The 22,143-nt window shown below is 39.7% G+C and overlaps 1 protein-coding gene across 1 annotated transcript; it reads left to right on the top strand.

Annotated features, from left to right (window-relative positions):
• Positions 1–618: 618 nt before the first annotated feature.
• LOC149276132 (A-kinase anchor protein 2-like) lies at positions 619–10,057 on the top strand. Its single transcript, XM_089503878.1, has 3 exons — positions 619–2,845; positions 6,791–6,969; positions 9,965–10,057. The coding sequence occupies exons 1-3, from the start codon at positions 619–621 to the stop codon at positions 10,055–10,057; spliced, it is 2,499 nt and encodes an 832-aa protein (XP_089360004.1).
• Positions 10,058–22,143: the final 12,086 nt, after the last annotated feature.

Here is a 22,143-nt window from a genome sequence, read left to right as displayed (position 1 = left end):
TGTTTTGACCTACGTTTGCAGGTAGTAGGCATAGGAGATTCTAGGTTTCTATGCTGCAGGAAAAGACGCAATGTAGAAGTTTCTACATTCTTCACAGCCTTCGCACATAGACATAGTAGCCATTGCAAATGGTCTAGAGTTGGACACAGCTGAGTTAGTGTTACTCTCCAGCCATCACATTCAATTTAGCATATATATGAGTGCCACATTATATTTTATCTTTTTATGCATCCAGAGTCAGCTTTGTTTTCTTTTCCTTGTTTGTAACTGGCCACACTGCATCCATTCCCTTCTTTTAATTTCTGATTTTTCAATGCCTGTCCTTCTGATGTTTCCGATAGCTCACTCATACTGTACATTTTTGCATACAAAATATATATGTGTAAATTTTAATGTGTATTTTGCTGCTAACTTTAAAGTATGAAAAAATAATTGCTTTGATTTTATACATTTTGTTATGAATTATTCTAGGTATTTAATTTTGTAAATTTTTTCATGTTTTTTTTTTTTCAGAAACCTCAAACGTTAGAGGATGATCTTAAACTGAGAAAAGACCAAGATCAAAATAGTGCCAACACTTCTGACCGTACAAACCTTATCTTAACAAACAAAGAAACAATGGAGATTGAGGTCCAGGTCTCGGAGCATAAAGGCGTCACATTGGTAATGCCAGATGAGCCACTTGACAATCAAATTGTTTTACTTTCTGCTGGTCAAAGCCAGAATGGACTGAAAGATAGACATGAATCAATAGACAGTGATGTTGCTAAGGAAATCCGATATTTAGATGAAGTATTGGAAGCAAATTGTTGTGATACATCTATGGAAAACCCATTCAATGGCTCTTCTTCTCCCGAACCTACAACCATAACTGTTGATGGGTCAGGACCTTCTGTCAGTGTTACAAATGAGGATTTTCCCTCCGAAGTAGAGTCTATAACAGTGGACCATAAACCTCTTCCTATAGTAGAGTTAAATGAGCCTACTGAAGAGAGGGAGCCTCTTAAAATGAATGGTCATTCACATGGGGAACTGAAACATGAAACAAATGAGGAGTTCTTTCATCCAGCAAGTCCAAATTCTTCAAACAGTTCACGGAGGTCATCTAGAGATGGGGAAAATATGGTAAAAACTATTAAAAAAGAGGCTAAATTTGAGCTGCGTGCGTTTCATGAGGAAAAGAAACCATCAAAATTATTTGAAGATTTTAATGAAAAAGAACATTTTAGGGTGCGGAAAGTGAGACCTTCAGAAGAGGTTCTAGAGCTAGAAAAGGAGAGAATGGAACTTATCAAAAGTCAAGCAGTAAAGAAAAACCCTACTATTGCAACAAAGTGGTGGAATCCACCACAGGAAAAAACTCTAGAAGAACAGTTAGATGCTGAACATTTAGAATCGCACATGAGGTACAAAGAACGTAAACAAAAACTGCAACAAGGATCATCTTTCCCACCACCAATGAAAAGTACTACTACCCACTTTGTTCCTTCTGAGACAACTGCAGTTAATAAGGACGACATTGTCACAGAACAAATTGATTTTTCAGCTGCAAGGAAACAGTTTCTTAACAACGACAATTCAGGTCAGCCTAACTTTAAAGGACCACCAAAGAAACCTGTTACACCTATCCTTTATTCAGTTAAGCCTTTCTATAAAGTAAGCCCTTCAACTAAACCTCAATCATCCATTACAGTGACAAATCCGTTGCCTGCAAGTGGTGACATGGCAAATGTGGAATCAGATGAAATGCCTCTGATAAAAGCAGAGCAGGTGACTTGTGCATCGGAAGATCAGCAACCTGGCTCTCAGAGGCATGTGGCAGAACCATCAACAGAATTCCTAAGTGCCACTGCAACATTTTCAGTTGTGAAGGGTGATGAAAGTGATGTGTCAGACCATTTTTCAAAATCTGTCACATTTTCTTCTCTTCCAGAGGAGCTGGACTCTGGTTTAGATGACCTTTCCTTGAAATCTCAGGACACTACGATCATGGAGACACTTTCAAATGATTTCAGCATGGACAATATTAGTGACAGCGGTGCTTCAATTGAGACCATGAGTGCTGTACATGAAAATTCTCTCGGCGACATCTCTCAATCACAAACACCTCTTTATGATAACACCCCATCTGAAGGCTCCAAGTCCTTTAGTGATCAAGGTTTTTCTTCACCCTCATCCACACTGCATGATTCCATTTCTCTGGATGATCAATTAGAGTATCGTGCTGGTGTTTTGGTTCATACCGTAATTCAACAAGCTCTGGCAGAGAAAGCAGGAATGATCAGTTGCCCTGAAAAAGACAGTCTATCTGATAGTAGGCACTTAAGTGATAATGAGAACGTAGATGAGTCAAGAGTGGCCATGAGCACGCCCACCCCACCAATGAGCACAGAAGCTTGTGACAAAGCAATATTTAAGCCACCTCAGGTTTCTTCACCAGTACAAGAAGCCAAGGGGGTGACAGTGATACCAAAGACTCCAGAACCAGAGAAGGAACCCCTGCGAAAAACAATTCAACCCTTAAGCATAGCTCCACTGACCACTGAAGAGATCATTGAAGAAAATAAGCAGGAGAGTTACTTCAGTAAGTACTCCCAAGCTGCTGAGCTAAGAAGCACTGCTTCAATTTTGGCTACACAAGAGCAAGAAATTACTGTGGGGCCCTTTAAACTAAGATCGAAGAAGCAGAAAACATTATCTATGATTGAGGAAGAGATCAAAGCGGCGCAGGAAAGAGAACAGGAACTCAAGAGACAGAGGCAGAGCATGTCAGGCCCACAAAGCCCTTCTAGCAAAAACGCACCAGTAGTCCCCACTAGAACGGTCTCCTGCAAGACCGCTCCTGGTAAGGCTTCCATTAATTCTTTCCTTATGATTAATCATGTGTTACTCTCATTGTATGCATAAAAGAGGTGTTGCCCTGAGGCATATTTGACATGCCTGCTTTACATAGTTTTGATATTTAGCCCCCAAATGTCCTCACATTAAATGATTAGTTAAATTACTCAAGTTTAAACCTCCATGTGATTTTGCTGTTTTGAGTTATTTTGGTCATTAGTTAAATCATAACCACTCCTATGGTAATGTAGTGTAAATAACTTTTCTGGATATGTAATATCATCGGCCCTGCCCATCAACGTCTTAGTGCTACATGAAGAAGGAGGACCCCTGGGAATCCGTAGCCTGGGGTTTCCAAGTATGACTCTTGTAATGCTTAGTTGCAAGTCTTTCATAGTAGACATCTTTAGTACCAGCTTCAAGAAGCCAACTTGTGTACCTTTGGAGGCTTTTTAAGACCAAGTGCCCACCTGCAACTTATGCATTAAAATAGATTCTAAAACTCAATATTTTAGTGTAATTTTAGATTTTGTGCAGATTCTAGGTCACATAAATATATACACTTCTTAAAATTGTAATCTCCCCAGCAGGTTTTAAAATGCCTCGAGTGTAGCTGTCAGTGTAGTTTAGTTGACCAAGGGGTAGCATTGGGGTATACAAGCTTGAATTGAACAGAAAAAATAACTATATTTAACATTTTAAACACTATTTACTTTTTGTCTGTGTTCTTCACAACTGGGTCATTGGAACAGAGTTCGTGTACATAAGTATTGTCTGTTTAATCGCCTCACAGTACAGGCTTTTTTACAAATCTCTAATGGATAAGCTCATATTGAATGCCAAGTGAAAAAAAAACGCTGTCAACAAAATGACAACCCCAGGCCCTCTGGTTTTAAAGACTACTATAACTAGTAATGAGTCTCATCCGCAGCCAAAGCATTTTGCTGCCAATGCCGACATTTATGGGGGTTTACGTTATTCTTAAACATTTCCAATTAGAACTAGACTTGCATTACTGGGTTAGTATTATTCTAATTAATAATAATCACATTCTGACACACACACACTCTATATTATGAAGAAGCATTGTAGGGTTTTACATTTGTTTTCCTGGAATGGAGTAGCGTTATAATAGATAGAGGCAGTGTTGACATAAAACATAATTGATATAATTTGCTGCTGATCTAATACCTAGATTATCTGTCTAACCGTTGTTTCATTATGGGAGGTTTTTAAGCTTTTTTTTTGTTCTGGTACAGAGTTGTGGTTGGAAAAGAGAGAGCAATAGGAAAGGAGATATTTCGACAGGTAAAGTGTATGGTTCAAGGAGTGAAATTTTATGTTATTTATAACAAAAAAATTTGCTTGGCTGCATGGCCTAGGTATAAATGGATTTTTGGCTGATATGTAATGTTACATGGTAAGGGCAAAGCGAAATTAGTGTTGAAGGTTTTTTAGAGCTAGTGGGTTTGTTGGATATGCTTGGGTTCCCTGAAGAGTCCTGGCTATACAATGCCGTATGAAGATAAGCAGAACGCCTGGCGGACAGCTGTGGGACAAAAGCAAGAAAGGACTTGGCAAAAACCGCTGCAGACAGATGTAGCAAGCATGCCGTTGAGGAAACCAGATAAAAATGACCAGAAATACCATAAAGAGGAACTCCCTCAAATATTTTTCTGTTACTCACAATATCTGTGTAGTTTACTTAGGTATCGGAATATAGCACTTGGAATATTTTTTTTTGTTTTCTTTTACCAGACATAATATGGATGGCCAATGATGGCCATGGGCGATGAAATAGAAAACATGTGCTAAACATGCATCTGTATGTAATAATTATTACTGACTATAGAACATTCGTACTTCAACTGGTAAACATAACATAACAAGTAGTGTATAACGTAGCAAGGTGGATTTACAGAGGAGAGCCCTGTTCAAATAAGTTTACGATATAGAAGGAGGTGGGGATTTATTAGATAAAAATGGGAAATGCAACTGCTTGAGATGGATCGGTCACTCAACTGTATCCGAGTGTAAGTGTTATTTATATAAATATATTATTAAACTATACATTTTACAGATAGATGGAAGCTCTGAACAAAACATTCTTATTTTGAATGCTTTATAGGATAATTTCATTAAGTGATGTTATGTTTTGTCATGAGCATGTTTTTAGTGAACTCTGTTACCCTTATTCTGGGCTGGTTTTGCAGATTTTGGACTCTTGTTCTCCTGCTTGAGTATAGTGTAGGGAAATGCTTAGCATTGTATTGTAGCTGTAAAACAGAGGAAAAAATGGTATTATGATAGCTTACAGTATTTTAAGAAAAAAAATGATCATGCCAGCTACATGGAACAAAAAACAAGATACCCTAGGTAGGCCCAGTTAAACTCTCTTGCAAGCCAGCTCTGGAGCTTGTTTGGCGGAATATACCTCAAACGCACACTGGCACACTTGAGCTTGGCTTTACATATCTGCTTTGAGCCAAAGAGGAAGAGACAAATACATACAGGGAACTCTCATGAATCCTTCCGTGGATTTTCAGGGTGAAAAATTATATTTAAAAGGGACCTTTAGGAAATAAAGTAAGCCAAGTGCATATGATGACTGGTTTCAGTCAAGTAACATTTTGCCTTAATTTTACCACTAGCGTTTGTCATGTGGCACAAAAACAGGCAATGGCTTGTTATTGCCATAAACTGGATAAATATTCTTAAATGTTTTTGTGTGATTAAACCTCCAGAGGAAATAATTCAATGACGGAATTGCTTAGGTTTATTGGCTTGAAACTATAAAAGTCTCCAATGTCTTCTCGAAGTGTAAAAGCACTTTTATATGTAAGTGATTTGGTGTACATTCAAATAGTAACAAAGTCCAGAATGATTCCAGTGATAGCACATACAATGAATCTTATTTATTTGCTGTGCAGAACATTTATTCTAGCTGCTTGTAGACGGCAGGTTCCTACATGCATATTATATGGTAGTAGTGTGACACCTAGTGGCCATTCCCTTTATCACACAAAAGAATACATCAAGTCTAAATAATACCCTGGGTGTATAAACACTTTTTATTAATATACATTGATAAAATTATACATTGGTTATTTATACACAAATATTTTTCTTTCTTATTGTAAAAATCAGTGTCACAAGTAGCTGGTTATTTTTGTACAAAGTCAACATAAGCCTTAAAACGTTTTAATTGCTCACTAGCTATTTAACTGGTTCAATTTTATAAGACTGTAAAACCAACTGCATGTTGCTTTACATGCCTGAAAAGCGGTAAGTTGCCTGGCAAGCATGCACTCCAATTCCACTTCGCCACTAAAGGTATGAAGTTGTCTGCAGGCAAAACTGATCTATCCAAGTATTGATATAACGAGCCTTTTCTAAAGGTTTCAAATGTTTGTGTAGAAACAAAGGAGGGAAGGGTGGCAACTGTCTCTTGGGATGCTATATTTTGAAGATTTGAGGCCACTACAGGAAGGGTTGTTTTGTTGTGTTTTACTTACAATTCTACACAAGACCAAAGAGTGTTTACAGTGAGAAGGTCTGTAGGCAGCGCTTAGACCGTGACCTTTTATATTTCTCACATGATTTTCCTAGTAGTAAAATGTGAGCTGAGCAGCATTGGATAGTGTGGTTGATGTCTGACAATCGTAATGTGGGCCATCCACCTCCCCCAGGCTGACTGCTACCAGCCCCGCTTGCTCACGATGCCACCTAGACAATAGTGTATTACTTATTGAATGTTTTTTTTAATTGGCTTACTTTGTACATAACTTATGAAATGCCCATTGGAAATTCTCAGAAAACGAGGTGTATCTTCTAAGATAAACCTGTACCTGTCCTACTGACGGCTAATACGTTGCAAATGCTACATGTGAGCCTTACTGACCCTAATATGTTTTTTCAATGGCTGTACTAATATGATTTCTTACTCTTTCAGGGAAAATCGAAAAGGTCAGGACCCCCACGTCACCAAGAGCTGAATGTTCCCCAGGTCTGCCTGATCAGATTTTTGAAGAAGGGGCTGGATCTCAGCGCCCTAAAAATCTCATGCAAACACTCATGGATGATTTTGAGACACACAAAACTAAACGGCGTGATCGAATGGATGATGCTAGTGTAAGTTTTCCGCCTAGTACCTTTTTAATTAGCCAACCATTTAATTCAAAGACCCATGTCATTGGGTCAAAATGCTAAATGTAAAACATTCAGAAGTCCATTGGTTTTCATTGTAATTGTTCTGCATTTAGCACTTTGTCCTGTAATTGTTTTTTCTATTTTTTAGTTACCACTTCCGAGATTTCAGACTAAAAAACTAAAAACCTCACATACACACTCAGGCATACACACAGACTCGGGCAGTCTCTCTCGCACGCGCACAGACTCGGGCAGTCTCTCTCGCTCTATATAGATATAGATAGATATATATATAGCAGTTAATCAAAGTGTTCAATAGAAGTCTGGAAAAGGTATGCACTGGTGCTTTTTAGATAACTGATTGTGAATTGTTTGTGAAAAATGCTATTAATAAAAAAAAAAAAAAAAAAGCCACTAAACAACATTTTTGTAAATCTACTTCTTGAAAACAAGGTGAAAACTGCAAGAAACAATTTGACTCAAATTGGTATATGCCGTTTCCACCCTTTTTTACAATTTTTTTTTTATTTTTATTTTTTTTTACAAATCTATGATGCCTCCTTTGATGTTTTATCAATTGCATTTGTCACATTAAAAACATCTCAAGCACCAATGCATACTTTTAATTACCATTAATTAACTCTGTCCCCAGTTTCCCATAGGCATCTTTGTCACTAAATAGCTTCCCATAGTCCCATGTTTAGTGACAAAGATGCCTATGGGAAACTGGGGACAGAGTTTGCCTTTGCCCCCAGTCTCCCATAGCTATCTTTGTCCCAGCCTCCCACTGCCAAGCATGCCCTCAGTTACTTCAACTTACCTGACTGAAGACCCTCATGTGCACTCTGTTGGATTCCTGCTGTCAAACATCTGTGCGATGCAGACAACCCCGCTGCTGCCGGTGGCTCCACCCACCCTCCTCACTGAACGGGGCTGGCACCGCCCACAAAGGTCATTGAGCAGCGCTGGTGCCGCCCACAAAAGTTATTGAGCGATGACTCACTTCTATTTCGAATCGACGGGGGTGCATTTTAGGAAGCCGTCCCCGTTGATCCGAAATAGAATTGAGTGAGCTGGCCAGTGCGACTCTGTGACCTTTGTGGGCGGTGCCAGCCCCGTTCAGTGAGGAGGGTGGGTGGAGCCGCCGGCAGCAGCGGGGTTGTCTGCATCGCACAGACGTCCGCTGCTGCCGGAAAGGAGGATCCAAGTCCCCTGCAGCGCCGCGGGGGATCTGGATCCTAAACCCAATTATAGGCTGCACAACCACTTTAAGGGGGGTGTGCGGCCTATAATAGGGTAATTAAGTTTGCGTGAACCGGTAAGAACCGGCTGAATCTCACCATTGGTGATGTGTGTAAGCTAAAAATGCTTCAGAATTTTTTTGGGTCAGTAAGCCTATTTCTACGTAATGATTTTACTTAATGACACATGGAACAGAGAATGCTGTAAGTGCTGGCCGTGTGTCCTCCAGGCTAGAGCTCTTCAGCGCAGCTCGAGATTTCTGAGTTAGTTCACAGACTTCAGTACCTTGAGGAATGTAATCACTTTAAAAATACATACAATAGCAAACAGCTGTAGGACACACAGTTGCTTACCATAAGTGGTTCATATATTAAAGCGATAGCTTTCAGCCCGTTGCTCTGGTTAACCAATTAATAACCAACTTTTTACATCAAGGACTGTCCACATGTGCCTTCTGCAACTAACCATCCAACATTTGCATTTTGTGTGTCTTTGGCCTGCTGCATTCGTAGCGTTATTGATAAACTTTCATTCCTTTCTGCCCAGTCCATGTTTTTCTTCTCGTCAGTCTGTATACTACCGACTACCACCTTATTGCATGCCAGGCTAGTATACCGCTAGCCACTTTCCTAGTATCTGCTCTGTGTCTGTGTGTACATCTGCTGCACTAATGCTCTTCTCTTCCTTTTTCTTACCAGTACACCTGTAAATTACTGTCTTACAAAGTTACTTCTGAGGTACCTAGAAATGCTTGTTTTCTCCAGGCTGCATGCGTGCACTCTTAAGAGATGGGGTGGTTGCCTTTCTTTTGTGTGTGTATTTTGTCTTTTGTCTGTCATGCATTTGTTTAGAGGATTGTAGATAAATATTTAGAAGCAATGGGGTTTTAAATAATTGTTTCCAAATTGCCTTATTCATGTCCAACGTACGTGTATGGAATAAGGGTTACTAGTAAACCCACGTGTAACTATAAAATGCCACAAAAGAGATCAGCTGATAAGACTTAAAGTATACTATATTACCAAAAGTATGTGGACACCTGACCATTATTCCTATATAAACTTGTTGGTCATCCCATTCCAAAACCACGTGCACTAATATGGTGGTAGCCCCACTCTTCTTGGAAGGCTTTCCACGTGATTTTGGGGTGTGTTTGTGGAAATTTGTGCCCATTCAGCAAAAGAGCACTAGTGTTGGACGAGAAGGCCTGGCTCGCAATCAGCATTCCAGTTCATCCCAAAGGCCACTCAAGTTCCTCTATACCAAGCTTGTTAAACCATGTTTTTATGGATCTTGCTTTGTGCACAGGGGCACAGTCATGCTTGCACAACTAAGACCCTTCATCAAACTGGTGCCACAAAGCAGCTAAGGGGTCTAAGCCTGTTTTAAAAAATGCACATTTTCATATTTAAGGATGTGGCCTATTTAAGGAATATAGGAGGCCTATATTTGGGGCCAATATGGTGCATCCATTACCTTTTTTACTTTTCTGTTTCCATCCATATTGTTTTGTTTATTTTACCTAATTTGCCATTGTAATCTGTGAAGTTATTTTACTAAGTTTATTTCACTAGTTTTCATAACTCATTACTTTCTCTGACCACTTAGTCCTAAAGTTATTGATATGCATGTAGTGTATGTATGATAGTGGTAGAATTGTGCCTCTGGGCAGGTAACGCTCTTGCAATTCATCAGACTAACGCAATCACATTTATCAACCATTGAATTATTTCAGGTCCTGGAAGCCGTAAGAGTAAACCGGAGGAAGAGTGCACTCGCTCTACGATGGGAAGCTGGGATATATGCCAATCGTGAAGAGGATGAATAAGTATTCCATTCCTAATGAGAGTATATCCAGAAACCAAAAAAGAATCATTTAATCATATATTTATTGAACATTATACAATCTGGGCAGCCCAAATAGAGAATGCTGACCTTGTTTGTAAGACGGAGATATAAAATCAGCAGTAGTTGGTGTGCATACAAGACCAGCTGAGCTTTGGTGGACTCTCAGGAAAATGGTCTCTGGCAGGAGGAGCAGCACCTACATGGCAGAGCACAGCTTATTTGATGTCCAAAACCAGACACTAAAACAAGTGGGCAGATGCTTCCTTCAAAAAGGAAATAAAGGACTTGTTTGAAATGGACCACTTTAAGATGGGATGTATTTGGGCAATACATCCCACAAGAGGAGCATTGTATGTTTCAAATAGGACAGAGGTCCATTTGCACGTGTCTGTGGGTTTGTATTCTTGTGGAGCACAATCATAATAACTAACACCCTTATTGCAGCCATAATATGCCATTTTATGCTTGGATTTCTTAGCAGTTGTAATGGAAAAGAAAAAGTACATCAAACCACACGTTTCATATATAGTTTTCTTAACCCTTTACTTCTTGGATCCATACCAGCAGGTTACTGTAGAAAAAGGTGATGGTGTTTCATATGTCTATATGAAAGGGTTTGCTTGCATTTGGGAGTTCTGTACCAGTATTCCAGATTGATTCAATTACAACAGAGAGTTTTTGTGTGTTAAGCATGGCAAAATCATCACAAACTGAGTGCGTACTCTCAGGGATAATAATAGGCTGATCAAGTATTGCTTTTTCCATTTTGAATGTAACCAAATAATATTTCTAAAACACAGGGTGAAAATACGTTTCACGCTCTGTTCATATCTGAAATTTGCATGTCTTTTCTTTGCAAAATGGGCCACTTAAATCTTTGCAGAGCATTAGAAGTAGATGCACCAAGTTGGGTTAGAAAGTGCTGACCCACAACGGTAAAAGGCAATGCAACCTCCATAAAACTTAGTATCACATGATATATCACTCGCTAATAGTAGTATTAAGTTACACTAAGGATCATATCTTTAACAAACCACAATGTGGTTTTTTTTCTTTCTTTGTGCAGTTGCTCAGATTTAACATATTTGATTTGAATGTAACTCAGCCTCTGTAATATCCCAGGTTCCTGTGCTATTAGTAATGATATTAAATTACTTTCCTGCATTTACTAATTGACTCATTTGGGTATATTGTACCCATGATCATTCTATTAGTATGTAGGAGCCAGGAAAGCTATTTGGGTGGAGGTAACCACATAGGGAAAGCTTGGCCACACACGTTGGTGTATAAATAGCAGGTTGGCAGTGATCAGAGCTAAATACCACTTAGACATCTAGACAACGAAAGGGTGCCCCTAGTTGCCTGTTAGCCAGCTGCTATACTCAGAGCCTCTATGGCTGTCATGAGAGCTACCAGATATGTAAATGAATCTATAACATTGCTAGCCAGCATGAAACTCCCCAGTCCTAGTGGGGACTCATGACCCTTAACCAGCTTATAGTTGATGGGTTTTTTTTGGTTTTTTTTTTAAGCATCTTGGAGTTGCAGTTTCCCATTGAGCAATTCTCATTTCTACATTGTTCTTGGAAATGTGTATGCATACATAGAACAAAATTGTATCAGTTTGTTGGGTTTGCCACCTCGCTGAGGCTTCCAGGTGGAGTTTTTTAAATTGGATAACAATTTGGATAAAATTGTTGATCTTCAGGTACAAGGCTATAGAACCACCTCATTTTCAATATTCTTTTTATCTGTCTATGAATATTCTTCTGTTTTGTTTCATTAATAAATAACCTTTCTTTTATTTTTATCTCGATATTCACTCTTTTTGGTAAGTCATTTTAAAGGCTAACCGTATCTGCTGTAACATCTACAAAAGTAGGTAATAAGACGAACTATAGAACGGATATAAATATATATGGAATATTCTTGGTGTGCGCTTTATACATAACCTGTCTTTTTCGTAGGAAGTGGCAAAAAAGAGAAATTCCAGTTCACCTGTGTCTGGCAACTCTTTTCTCCTGTGTTTAAGAGTGGTCATTTTAAATGGATAAGTCCAATGCTGTGTCGCGTAGAAGGCAATGTGCTCCTCGTGTGCACAAAGAGCACCATTGTTTTCTTAGATAACAACATTGTTTCGATGAACCCAAGAATGTGGATCTACAGGTATTTACCATGATCATCTGGTGAAAACTAATGTCTCTGGAAAGAGTTCATAAAGGCATTAGTGTAATGCAGTATTTTGTTTTTGAATGTGACCCGCAAGGTATTTGCATGAGCCACGTGTGCAAAAGTGAGTATGAGAATTTAGAAAATAATCATTTATTCTTGTGCTTTATCACACATTCACACACACACACACACACATATATATATATATATATATATATATATATATATATATATATATATATATATATATAAAGCAGTGAGGTTGGTTTTTTTTTTTGTTTTTTTTAATATGTCACAAAGCAATAGCTTACTGTGTAGTAAAGTATTTAAATAAAGCTGCTACAGTTTCTTTTATTATATTAATCAGGACTGCTTTGGAAGCACGTAGGGCTTATGCGTGTGTATGTATGTATGTGTGTGTATATATATATATATATATATATCACTTGAACATTGATGTTGTCACCATAACAACAATCCTTTTGATTGGACCCGTTTAAAGGTTGCTATAGAGACAAAATCACTCTGGAAATGTACCGTCACCATTGAACCCACCTCAAAAACCATACCTCCCTCCTGGTGTGCATGGCCTGAGGTGTGTATTGTCACAACCAGGTGCAAGCTTTTATTTTTGGACAAATAAATGTGTTAATCATTTTAGAAATAACCTATGATGTAACATTGTTATATATATTTTTTTGATAGCTATATTGGTCTCTTCTCACAATTCTTAAGAAGCTTCTTGTAAAGTAGCAACACTTACAGCTACCTATCTAACGTATTAAACTATATCCATATTCATTGCAAAGTCGCTTGAAACATTGGTCTGAAAGCCGATATGCCACACTTTCCAACAGAGTTCATCAAGTGGTGATGCTTGCAAATTAACGTAAGCGATTATATAGAATGCCGCCTTGTGTGTCTACCATTGGGTCAGCTCTTTAACTTCCTCCTTCTCACATCTGCATTGATCCTGTCCATAAAGCATCCCCCAGATTTATTACTGTTCGTTTTAGTAGCAGCCGTTGTAATCATAGATGTAGAAGGGGCGATATCAGTACAGGAAATTAATATGCTGGTCCCACCAGTACCACTAGGTAAAATACCATTACACTGATTGACAAAAGAAAATGCACACCCTGTAAGTGGTTTCAATAAATCATAATTTCCTTAACGCTATGAAGGTCACCCTTCCATTTTATATGATATATAGATATAGATATAACATTAATTACTGTTCACATCTGGCAGCATTTCAGGTATGCAAACCAACATTTCCGTTAAAGAAATGTTATATTTCTCATTCTACCACAGGGACTCGAAAATTGCTTTAATCATGTTTTATTGCATATAAATATATAGTTACGTAAACACGCTACTCCAGCGTTGCTTGCTTGCTGTCTCTGGCATTTTTTGGTGTTTTTGGGAGTTGAAGAAAGGCTGGCTTATAGCAGTGTATGATACCAAAAATAGCTACTTTTTTTTTTTGTCTTTGTGAATTTCTTACAACAGTATTTTACATAAAGCTGCAGTTTTTACCCTTGCATATTTTTTTGGGAAGAAAATATTCTGTTTGACAGCTTAATACAAACATTGAATGGTGGCTGTGTTTTAATGGCATACAAACCGATTATTGTACTTGGCTTTATGTATATGTTAACCACTTACAAGTTACCTTGCTTTTGTTTTATAGCGTTTGTGAAGGATTCAATGCAATTATATAATTATTTTCTCATTAAAACACAAATTGTAATTGCTGCGGGTTTTTGTGTTTTTATTTCTCATCAGTTTGAATCAAGTTGCATTATTATCGGTGTGATGTTCTTTATGATATGTACGTATCCACAGAAAAGGTGAAAGTACATTTTGCCTTCTCTAAATGTTTATCATGTTATAGATCTACGTGCGTATTCTACATGAGATTTGCGCATGTGTTGATTTTTTTTTTTTTTAAATCATTTCTGGGAAGTTCCCAGTGTAGGTTACCTGGAACGCCGCCCTTCTCTGGTGGAGTGTCTTTGTGTGGAAGTGGGGCTAGCCTCATGTAGAATTAATTTATCTGGTGGGGGAAGGGGAATTCCTGACAGTTATTATAAAATAAAGGTTTCATTGGATATGTTATGCTTTATAGTTTTGTCTATCAGTATACATAACAGGTTATACAACAAACAATGTTTTCCAAATGTAAATTAAAAAAAAGGCATGCAGTTAATGAAAGTGAGGAATAGCGGAATTAAAGTAAAAAATGTGTATATAATAAATAAATATATATATATACACACACACAAACAGAGAAACTAATTCTGTGATAGAGGTTTTACTACTTGCCCATGCCAGTTGGTGCACCAGGAAGCAACAGAGAAGAGACAAGATTTGTATTAGAAACATGAGTAAAGGTATTCAAAGAAAACAATAATGAGAATTCTTGTTAATTGTGCAGGAGTCCATAAAGTTCTGATGTGTTCTAGGGTAATATGTTTGTTCTGTAAGGCATAGGGGTTTATTCACCAGATAGAATAGGCCGTAGAGTTGCGGTCAGTTTTATTCGTTATGAAAACCAAACATTGGCAAGGTTCTCTGGCACAAAGCTCTGGGGTGGTCCTGTATATAATTCGATGTGTAAGGAATATGAAAAAATCTTGTTGAATCAACTATGCGTTGTATAGTCAAACATTTACTGTGGCAGAACTGTTACTTTAGTGAATATACTAAAATAAGTAATGGGGTGAGGATTAGGTTCATTAAATTTGACAATTAAAATGAGTAAACGTTGAACCTAAAGTGCTGTGGGAGGGGAGACTTTAGTGGCCCCATGCTAATTGATTTTAAAGTGGGCGCTTTGAAACTTGCCCTTAACTGCTAGTAATGGTGTCTTATATTTTATGTGCAAAATTGTGTTTATCTGCTCCTTAACTCCTTCGGTTCCCTATAGACGCTATTTCAGCTAATTATCTAACTATGGTATCAAAAGCTCACTCTCTCACTTGCAAAAAACAATATATAGTTTTACACTATTCGCAGGAAAGAAGAATAATTGCTGAACCGACATACTGCAAAAATGGCAAAATTGCTTCCGGGCCTTGAGGTATCAAAAACCCCTGGGGTTAATATAAGTGCGCCAAGATACAGAGACTTCGATAATGTATACTAAAACATTTCCCCGAGTTACATAAAGCTAACGCATAGAGTGATTGGGGATTTTAATTAAATAATATATGCTAATTGAGCATTTAAAAATACATAACTTACATTGTGAAATATGTATACAAACAAATTTCGCAGGTGGTCATATGATGTATTAATAAGGTCCTTAGTAAAATGCACTACTACTGACTGATATGAAGTAGCAAATGTTCCATAACTGTATAAAAAGATCACATTACACAGCCAGTTAAAGTGACAGGTCTTGTTACAACTGCAATCACGCAACGAGGGACAGGCTGGCGTATGAGCTGAAAGGACTGTTCGTCTAAATTGATGTCTGCCTATACCAATTTAGTGCCATTGACTACTAGTTTATTAAACTAAAAGTGGAGTTATGAATGTCTGTGGGTTATGGCACGGGTTAAATACAAGTGATGTTGAAACATCCATTATGGATTTGTTTCATTTACTTGTCTTTATTACAACATTTTTTTTTTTTTTTAAATAAATGTAGACATTACACCTATGCAGTAGCGTACCTAGCGGGGGGCGCCGCTCATCAGGGGGGTGCCAACATGCCGGCTCCCGGCACCCCTCCAGAGACGGACAGTAATGTCCGCCGCTGGAGGAGCAGGCTCGCAAGGGAGCTCCCTTGAGTGATTTTAAGCCGGTTCAAGGATCTCCCTTGAACCCGGCTTAAAATCACTCAAGGGAGTCGGAAGTCTGTTAAAGACCTCCGATACCGCTCCCTTGCGATCCGCGCGGCAACAGCTGCTGTGCGCCGGGGTTTGTTGTCAGATCCCGGCGCACAACACTGAAGCCACGCCCACCGCTGTCCGTGCCCTCTGAACCGGAAGAAGACAGAAGAACTGAAGAAGAGGAGGAAAAGGAGCTGTAAGGAGAAAAGAGGAAAGGTAGGAAAGCATTCAGTGAGAGTGACAGTGGATTGGTATATGTGTGGATTGGTGTGTGTGTGTGTGGGTGTGGATTGGTGTGTATGTGTGGACTGGTAAGTGTGTGAGAGTGATGGGTGTTATGCTGTACCATTTCCAATGTTTTTTTCATTATATAATTATGCTCTAAAGTACATACTCCTGAAAGGTAAGTGAACTTCAAAGAGGGAGAGGGTAGATAGGGAGAAGGGAGTGAGACGGGGGATAGGGGGTAGATAAGGAGAAGGGAGTGAGAAGGGGTAGATAGGGCAATCATACTTCTAGCATGCCAAGTCTGCGAGTACATCCTGGAATCTGGGTATGCCTGGGCATGATAGGAATGTGATTGCTGTTATTATATATATATATATATATATATATATATATATATATATATATATGTTATATATATATGTGTGTGTGTGTGTGTGTGTGTATATATATATATATATATATATATATATATGTGTGTGTATATATAATATATATGTATGTTATTTAATTGTTTTGTCCTATTTTGGTGTGTTACTTACTTTAAATAAAAGTGTTAGATTTTTTATGGTCATATTCGGTTTCGGCCAGGTAAATGCTGCATTTTCGGTTTCAGTCCAGAATTCGTTTTGGTGCATCCCTAAGCCAGACAATTAAGTGGTAGGCCTACACCACATCAATGTTTGGCTTAGTAAATAGTAATAGGAGTTATGCTGCACTATTGTCAATGTCTGGCTCAATGTATAGTGATAGGGATTACGCTGTACCACCGTCAATGTGTGCCTCAGTATATAGTGATTGACGGTTGTACAGCATAACGCCTATGTGTGCCTCAGTATATAGTGATAGGTGTTATGCTGTACAACCGTCAATGTCTGCCTCAGTATATAGTGATAGGTGTTATGCTGTACCACCGTCAATGTCTGCCTCAGTATATAATAACAGTAAACCTTCAGTGTCTGCGCCGGTATATAAAGGTAGAAGTTATGCAGTTTTGAAGTGTGTCGGGGGGGGGGGGGTGCCACATATAGGAACCGCCCCAGGTGCCAAATACTCTAGGTACACCCCTGCACCTATGCCATTCAGTGCTAGGACTGAACATTTAGATCAAATAGCAACCCGTGAACCAGTATCCCCTTTATAATACCCCAATGGGATATCACTTCACAAACAACTGGCCACATAAACAATTAAGAGAAACAGACAAAGGTTCATGTAATCGCATAACCCTATGTTACTGGCCATCTTTCTTACCAGTTTTTCAGTTTTTATAGTTTGGCCTGAACAAAAAAAAAATGTATGGGTCCCTACAAAACGGTCATATTCACCTTATCGAAAGGCTATTTGCCTTTCAATGATGGTGGCGTCTGGAGGTAAAAAAAGTACTTTTGGAGGCCCCTATATAGAGGCATTCATCAACACAAAAAAAAAGTCAGGGGCCAGTTTGCTCTTAGGGGCGTTTCAAACTGCCAGCTGAGACATGCTACCTCTAACAAGATGGCTTTGACCATTCAAAGTAAAAGTTCTCAGAGGGTCTTGTACCACAGGTACTGCAGCCAACCAGGCAAGTCAATGGAGCCCAGCTCACTAATCACTGTGATTGGTGAAATAAAATTAAACAAAATGTAAAAATAGTTAAAAGAATAATTAAAAAAAATACAATTTAAAAATAAAAAAGACCCCAGTAATGTCACCGTGACATAAGTGGAATCATCCAGTTCAAAGAAAATATATCCAAAAAATGTAATAAAAAATAAAATATTTTTAAGTCCTAAAATTGCTACTGTATCTTCATAAGAAAAGTTAAAACACCAGCATTTGAAAATGTCCCAAATTTGGCCTTTTACCTCCCAGACAACCAATGCATGGGTGGTATCAATGTACTCAGGAGATGTTGCTGAACACATCTTGGGTTGTTGTGTGACAGTGACATACACCAGGAGATATAAATTCATACCAAAAGTACAATGTGTGTGTGGGGGGGAATGTAAAAAAACACCAAAGTTTGGTAGTAGGATTAGTGTCAAAATACTAGAATTTGAAATACCCTGGGGTGGCTAGTTTTCAAAAATATACGGTTCGAAGGGGGTAAATTTAACTGACCAGCTTCAAAGATATGCCAAATAGGACATGGGTACTCAGCAGGTTTTTCCATTAGCTTTTGTAGGTGAGAAAAATATTTTTCAAATAATATATTTTATATCTTTTTTTTTTTTTTAATAGTAAATTAGATGATATGATCAAAATCTTAAGAAAGCCCTTCTTCTCCTGAAAAAACCAATATATATAATTTGTTTGGGTCCACTAAATGAGAGAGAAGAAAATTACAGCTAAACACGAGCACCGCAGAAATGTTAACAAAGCCATTATCACAAAGGGTACCAAAAATAAACAAAAAAAAAACCCCCAGCTCTCTCCTTAAGGGGTTAATCAAGCCTACTGTTGTTTTATACTTACCTTTTTCTGTCTACTGACCTTGCTGACCTGGCTCCTGGACTCCACACCTGCTTACCGACAGTATCATTACACTTTATTACATAGATTAAACATATTAACACTCCTCACTCAAACACCTGATTAACCCTCATCTAAAGCTCATTTGAACAGGAACTAATTAACATAAATAATGCAGATAGACTTATTCTTACTGTAACATGGTGTTTAGCTCCACTCTTGTCCTGTACTGTACCTATTGTCTCCAGATTGCTGGTAGCGATGTCCCTGCTCAGGTTGTCAGACCTTCCCTTCCCAGCGCTGCTTTCTTCCAGCTTCCATTTGGGACAATACAACTGTGTTGTGTTAATGAAGTTAATGGTTTTTTTCCCTCCTGTATAGAAAGACTTAAACATTAAATTGTCATCGATAGGGTTAACATGATATTGGTGTTACCCTGGCCAATCTTCTCTCCAAGACAGGGGCGTAACTAGAAACCACGGGGCCCTGGTGCAAAAATTGCCCCAGGGCCCCCCAACTTCCACAGCTGGTCTGTGCCATCATTGCCCCCTGACCCCCATTCCAACATACAACGTATGTAAACACACACACACGTACACATCCATGCTCACTCGCTCTCTCACACGCACAAGTACGCATCCATGCTTACGCATACACAATACATGTCCATGCTCTCTCACACCCACAGAAGTACACATCAATGCACTCTCTCACACACACACACACACACACACGTACACATCAATGCTCTCTCACACACACACACACACACACACAAGTACACATCCATGCTGACATCTACACACACAAATACACATCCATGCTCTCACACACATATACACATGCACATAGATGCTCACACACACACAAGTACACATCCATGCACACACACATACACATCCATGCTCTCACGCATGCACATACAAGTATATATCCATGCTCTCATACACACAAGTGCACATACATGCTATCTCTCACACACAAGTACACATCAATTACCGTATTGGCTCGGATATAGGCCGCACCCTAAAAGTTAGGTGCTTTTCTAAGGAAAAATTTTTCTTAGTTAAAAAAAAAAGGTAGAATAGATATGCTGCCACTCTGCCCTCCACCCGATATATATACTGCCACTCTGCCCCCCCCGAGATACGCTGCCACTCTGCCCCCAAGATGTGCCCCCACGACAGAAGACTCCCGTGTGTCTTGCGGGGCCGGCAGGGGACACCTACGCAAAACGCGTAGACAACTTCAGGTGCCGGCACGGGAGATTGTCTAAGGCAGGGGCGTCCAACATGTGGCCCGCAAGGTGCGGCCCGCGTGAGATCGGCAGCCAGGATCACAAGAGCCCTGCTGCTTACTTGTGGGAGCGTCCATTCTCTGCTCCAGTCCTCCTTCCTCTGTGGGGAGAACGAGGGAGGCCGCGCCCCCTGCTGAAGTCTGTGAGCGGCATCGAGAGCTGTAGAGCAGGTAAGGGGGTGGGGAAGGTTGTGTGAATGAGTATGTCTGATTGAGGGAAAGAATCTGTGAATGAATTTGTGTGTGTGTGATAGCATGGATGTGTAAGTGATGGAACCTAGGCATGATGGGACTATGATTGCTGTTAGCAATCACACTCCTATCATGCCAAGCCAGCCAGTACATGCTGAAACCTGGCTAGCTGCCCCCCTTGTGTATTGATGCTGCCAGCAGTATGGGGTCTGCACTTACAGCCACACTGTACCAGCACGTATTGGCTGACTTGGGATGATAGGAGTGTGATTGCTAACAGCTAACAGCAATCTGCTAACAGCAATCACAGTCCCATCATACCTAGGTTCCAGCATTTACTGGTTGCCTGGGTATAAAAACAGTGTGTTTGCTGTTAGCAATCACACTACTATCATGCCAAGCCAACCAGTACATGCTGAAACCTGGCTAGCTGCCCCCCTTGTGTATTGATGCTGCCAGCAGTATGGGGTCTGCACTTACAGCCACCCTGTACCAGCATGTATTGGCTGATTTGGGATGATAGGAGTGTGATTGCTAACAGCAATCACAGTCCCATCATGCCTAGGTTCCAGCATTCACTGGTTGCCTGGGTATAAAAAGAGTGTGTTTTCTGTTAGCAATCACACTCCTATCATGCCAAGTCATATTGTTTTGTTACTTTTAATAAAAGTGTGGTTACACACCAAAATTAGACAAAAAATACAATGCCCAGCCAACCAGTACATGCTGGAATCTGGGTTTGCCTGAGATTGCTGTTAACAATCATAATATATAATTTTTTTGTACAATTTTGGTGTGTAACTTACTTTTATTAAAAGTGTGTGGGGGGGGTCACTTTCAGTTTCGACTAAGTGAACCCTGAATTTTCGGTTTTGTTCCAGAATTTTCATTTTAGTGCATCCCTAAAATAAATAGAACTATTTTATTTTTACTTATCCAGAATCCTGAATTTGTAGGCCCAGAAATCCCCAAAATCAGTGAGAGTAAAAGTAAAGGTTTTGTGTCATTTACTTTATTTTAATCTGCATATCTTATTAAAGGCCATATTTTCTCTCAGTGAAAAATGAGTGCGGCCCTCGCACGTATACAATTCTGATGAAGTGGCCCACTGCAGAAAAAACTTGGACACCCCTGGTCTAAGCGCATTGTGTAGACGTTCACCGGCTGCGGCGATGCGCGTAAACGATCTCCGCTGCCGGCACGTCTGCACGGTGTGCTTTAACAATCTCCCTTGCCGGGACTCCCCCCGTGGGAATTCCCAGCAAGGGAGATTGTTTAAGCACACCGAGCAGACGTGCTGGCAGCCGAGGTCGTTCATGCTCATCGTCGCAGCCGGTAAACGTCTGCAGGATGCGCTTAGACAATCTCCCGTGCCGGCACTTCCCCCGTAGAAAGTGCCGACGGGAGGCTGTCTGAGCGTATCAGAGAGTAGGATATTGGGCCCCTGCACCGCTGCGGGGGATCTGTATCCTAACCCTGCTGCCTGCCCGGCGCCCGGAACTGCATGTCCCGGCGTCGGGCGCTAGACCCCGAATATAGACCGCACCCCCACTTTAAAGACTTAAAGTGGGGGGGGAAAGCGCGGCCTATATTCGAGCCAATACGGTATTTCACACACACGTGCACATCCATGCTTCTCACCCACACAAGTGCACATCCATGCTTTCTGACACACACACTAGTACACATCTATGCTCGCTCACACACACAAGTACACACCCATGCTCTCTCACACACACACAAGTACACATCCATGCTCTCACACACACACACATATACAAACACATATACATATATATCACTTCCCTACCCCGCATACCTCTAACTGCTCCGGCAGCTTTCTCTCTGGCTGCGAGCAGCCCCGGCCATTTAGAGACTTGAAAAT

The sequence above is a fragment of the Sceloporus occidentalis genome, unplaced genomic scaffold, assembly GCF_023333645.1.
Source record: "Sceloporus occidentalis isolate IW3139 unplaced genomic scaffold, rSceOcc1.0.p SCAF_246, whole genome shotgun sequence".
In the NCBI taxonomy this organism is placed as follows: Eukaryota; Metazoa; Chordata; class Lepidosauria; order Squamata; family Phrynosomatidae; genus Sceloporus; species Sceloporus occidentalis.
Note: the sequence above shows the minus strand (reverse complement) of the source record. Positions and strands in the feature narration are given on the sequence as shown.

Bases quoted from the DNA above. Each gene is read 5' to 3' on its own strand.
- LOC149276132 (XM_089503878.1), top strand. From the start codon at position 619: ATGGAGATTGAGGTCCAGGTCTCGGAGCATAAAGGCGTCACATTGGTA. The intron at 2,846-6,790 runs GTAAGGCTTCCA...TTACTCTTTCAG, and splicing joins CTCCTGCAAGACCGCTCCTG to GGAAAATCGAAAAGGTCAGG. The intron at 6,970-9,964 runs GTAAGTTTTCCG...GAATTATTTCAG, and splicing joins ATCGAATGGATGATGCTAGT to GTCCTGGAAGCCGTAAGAGT.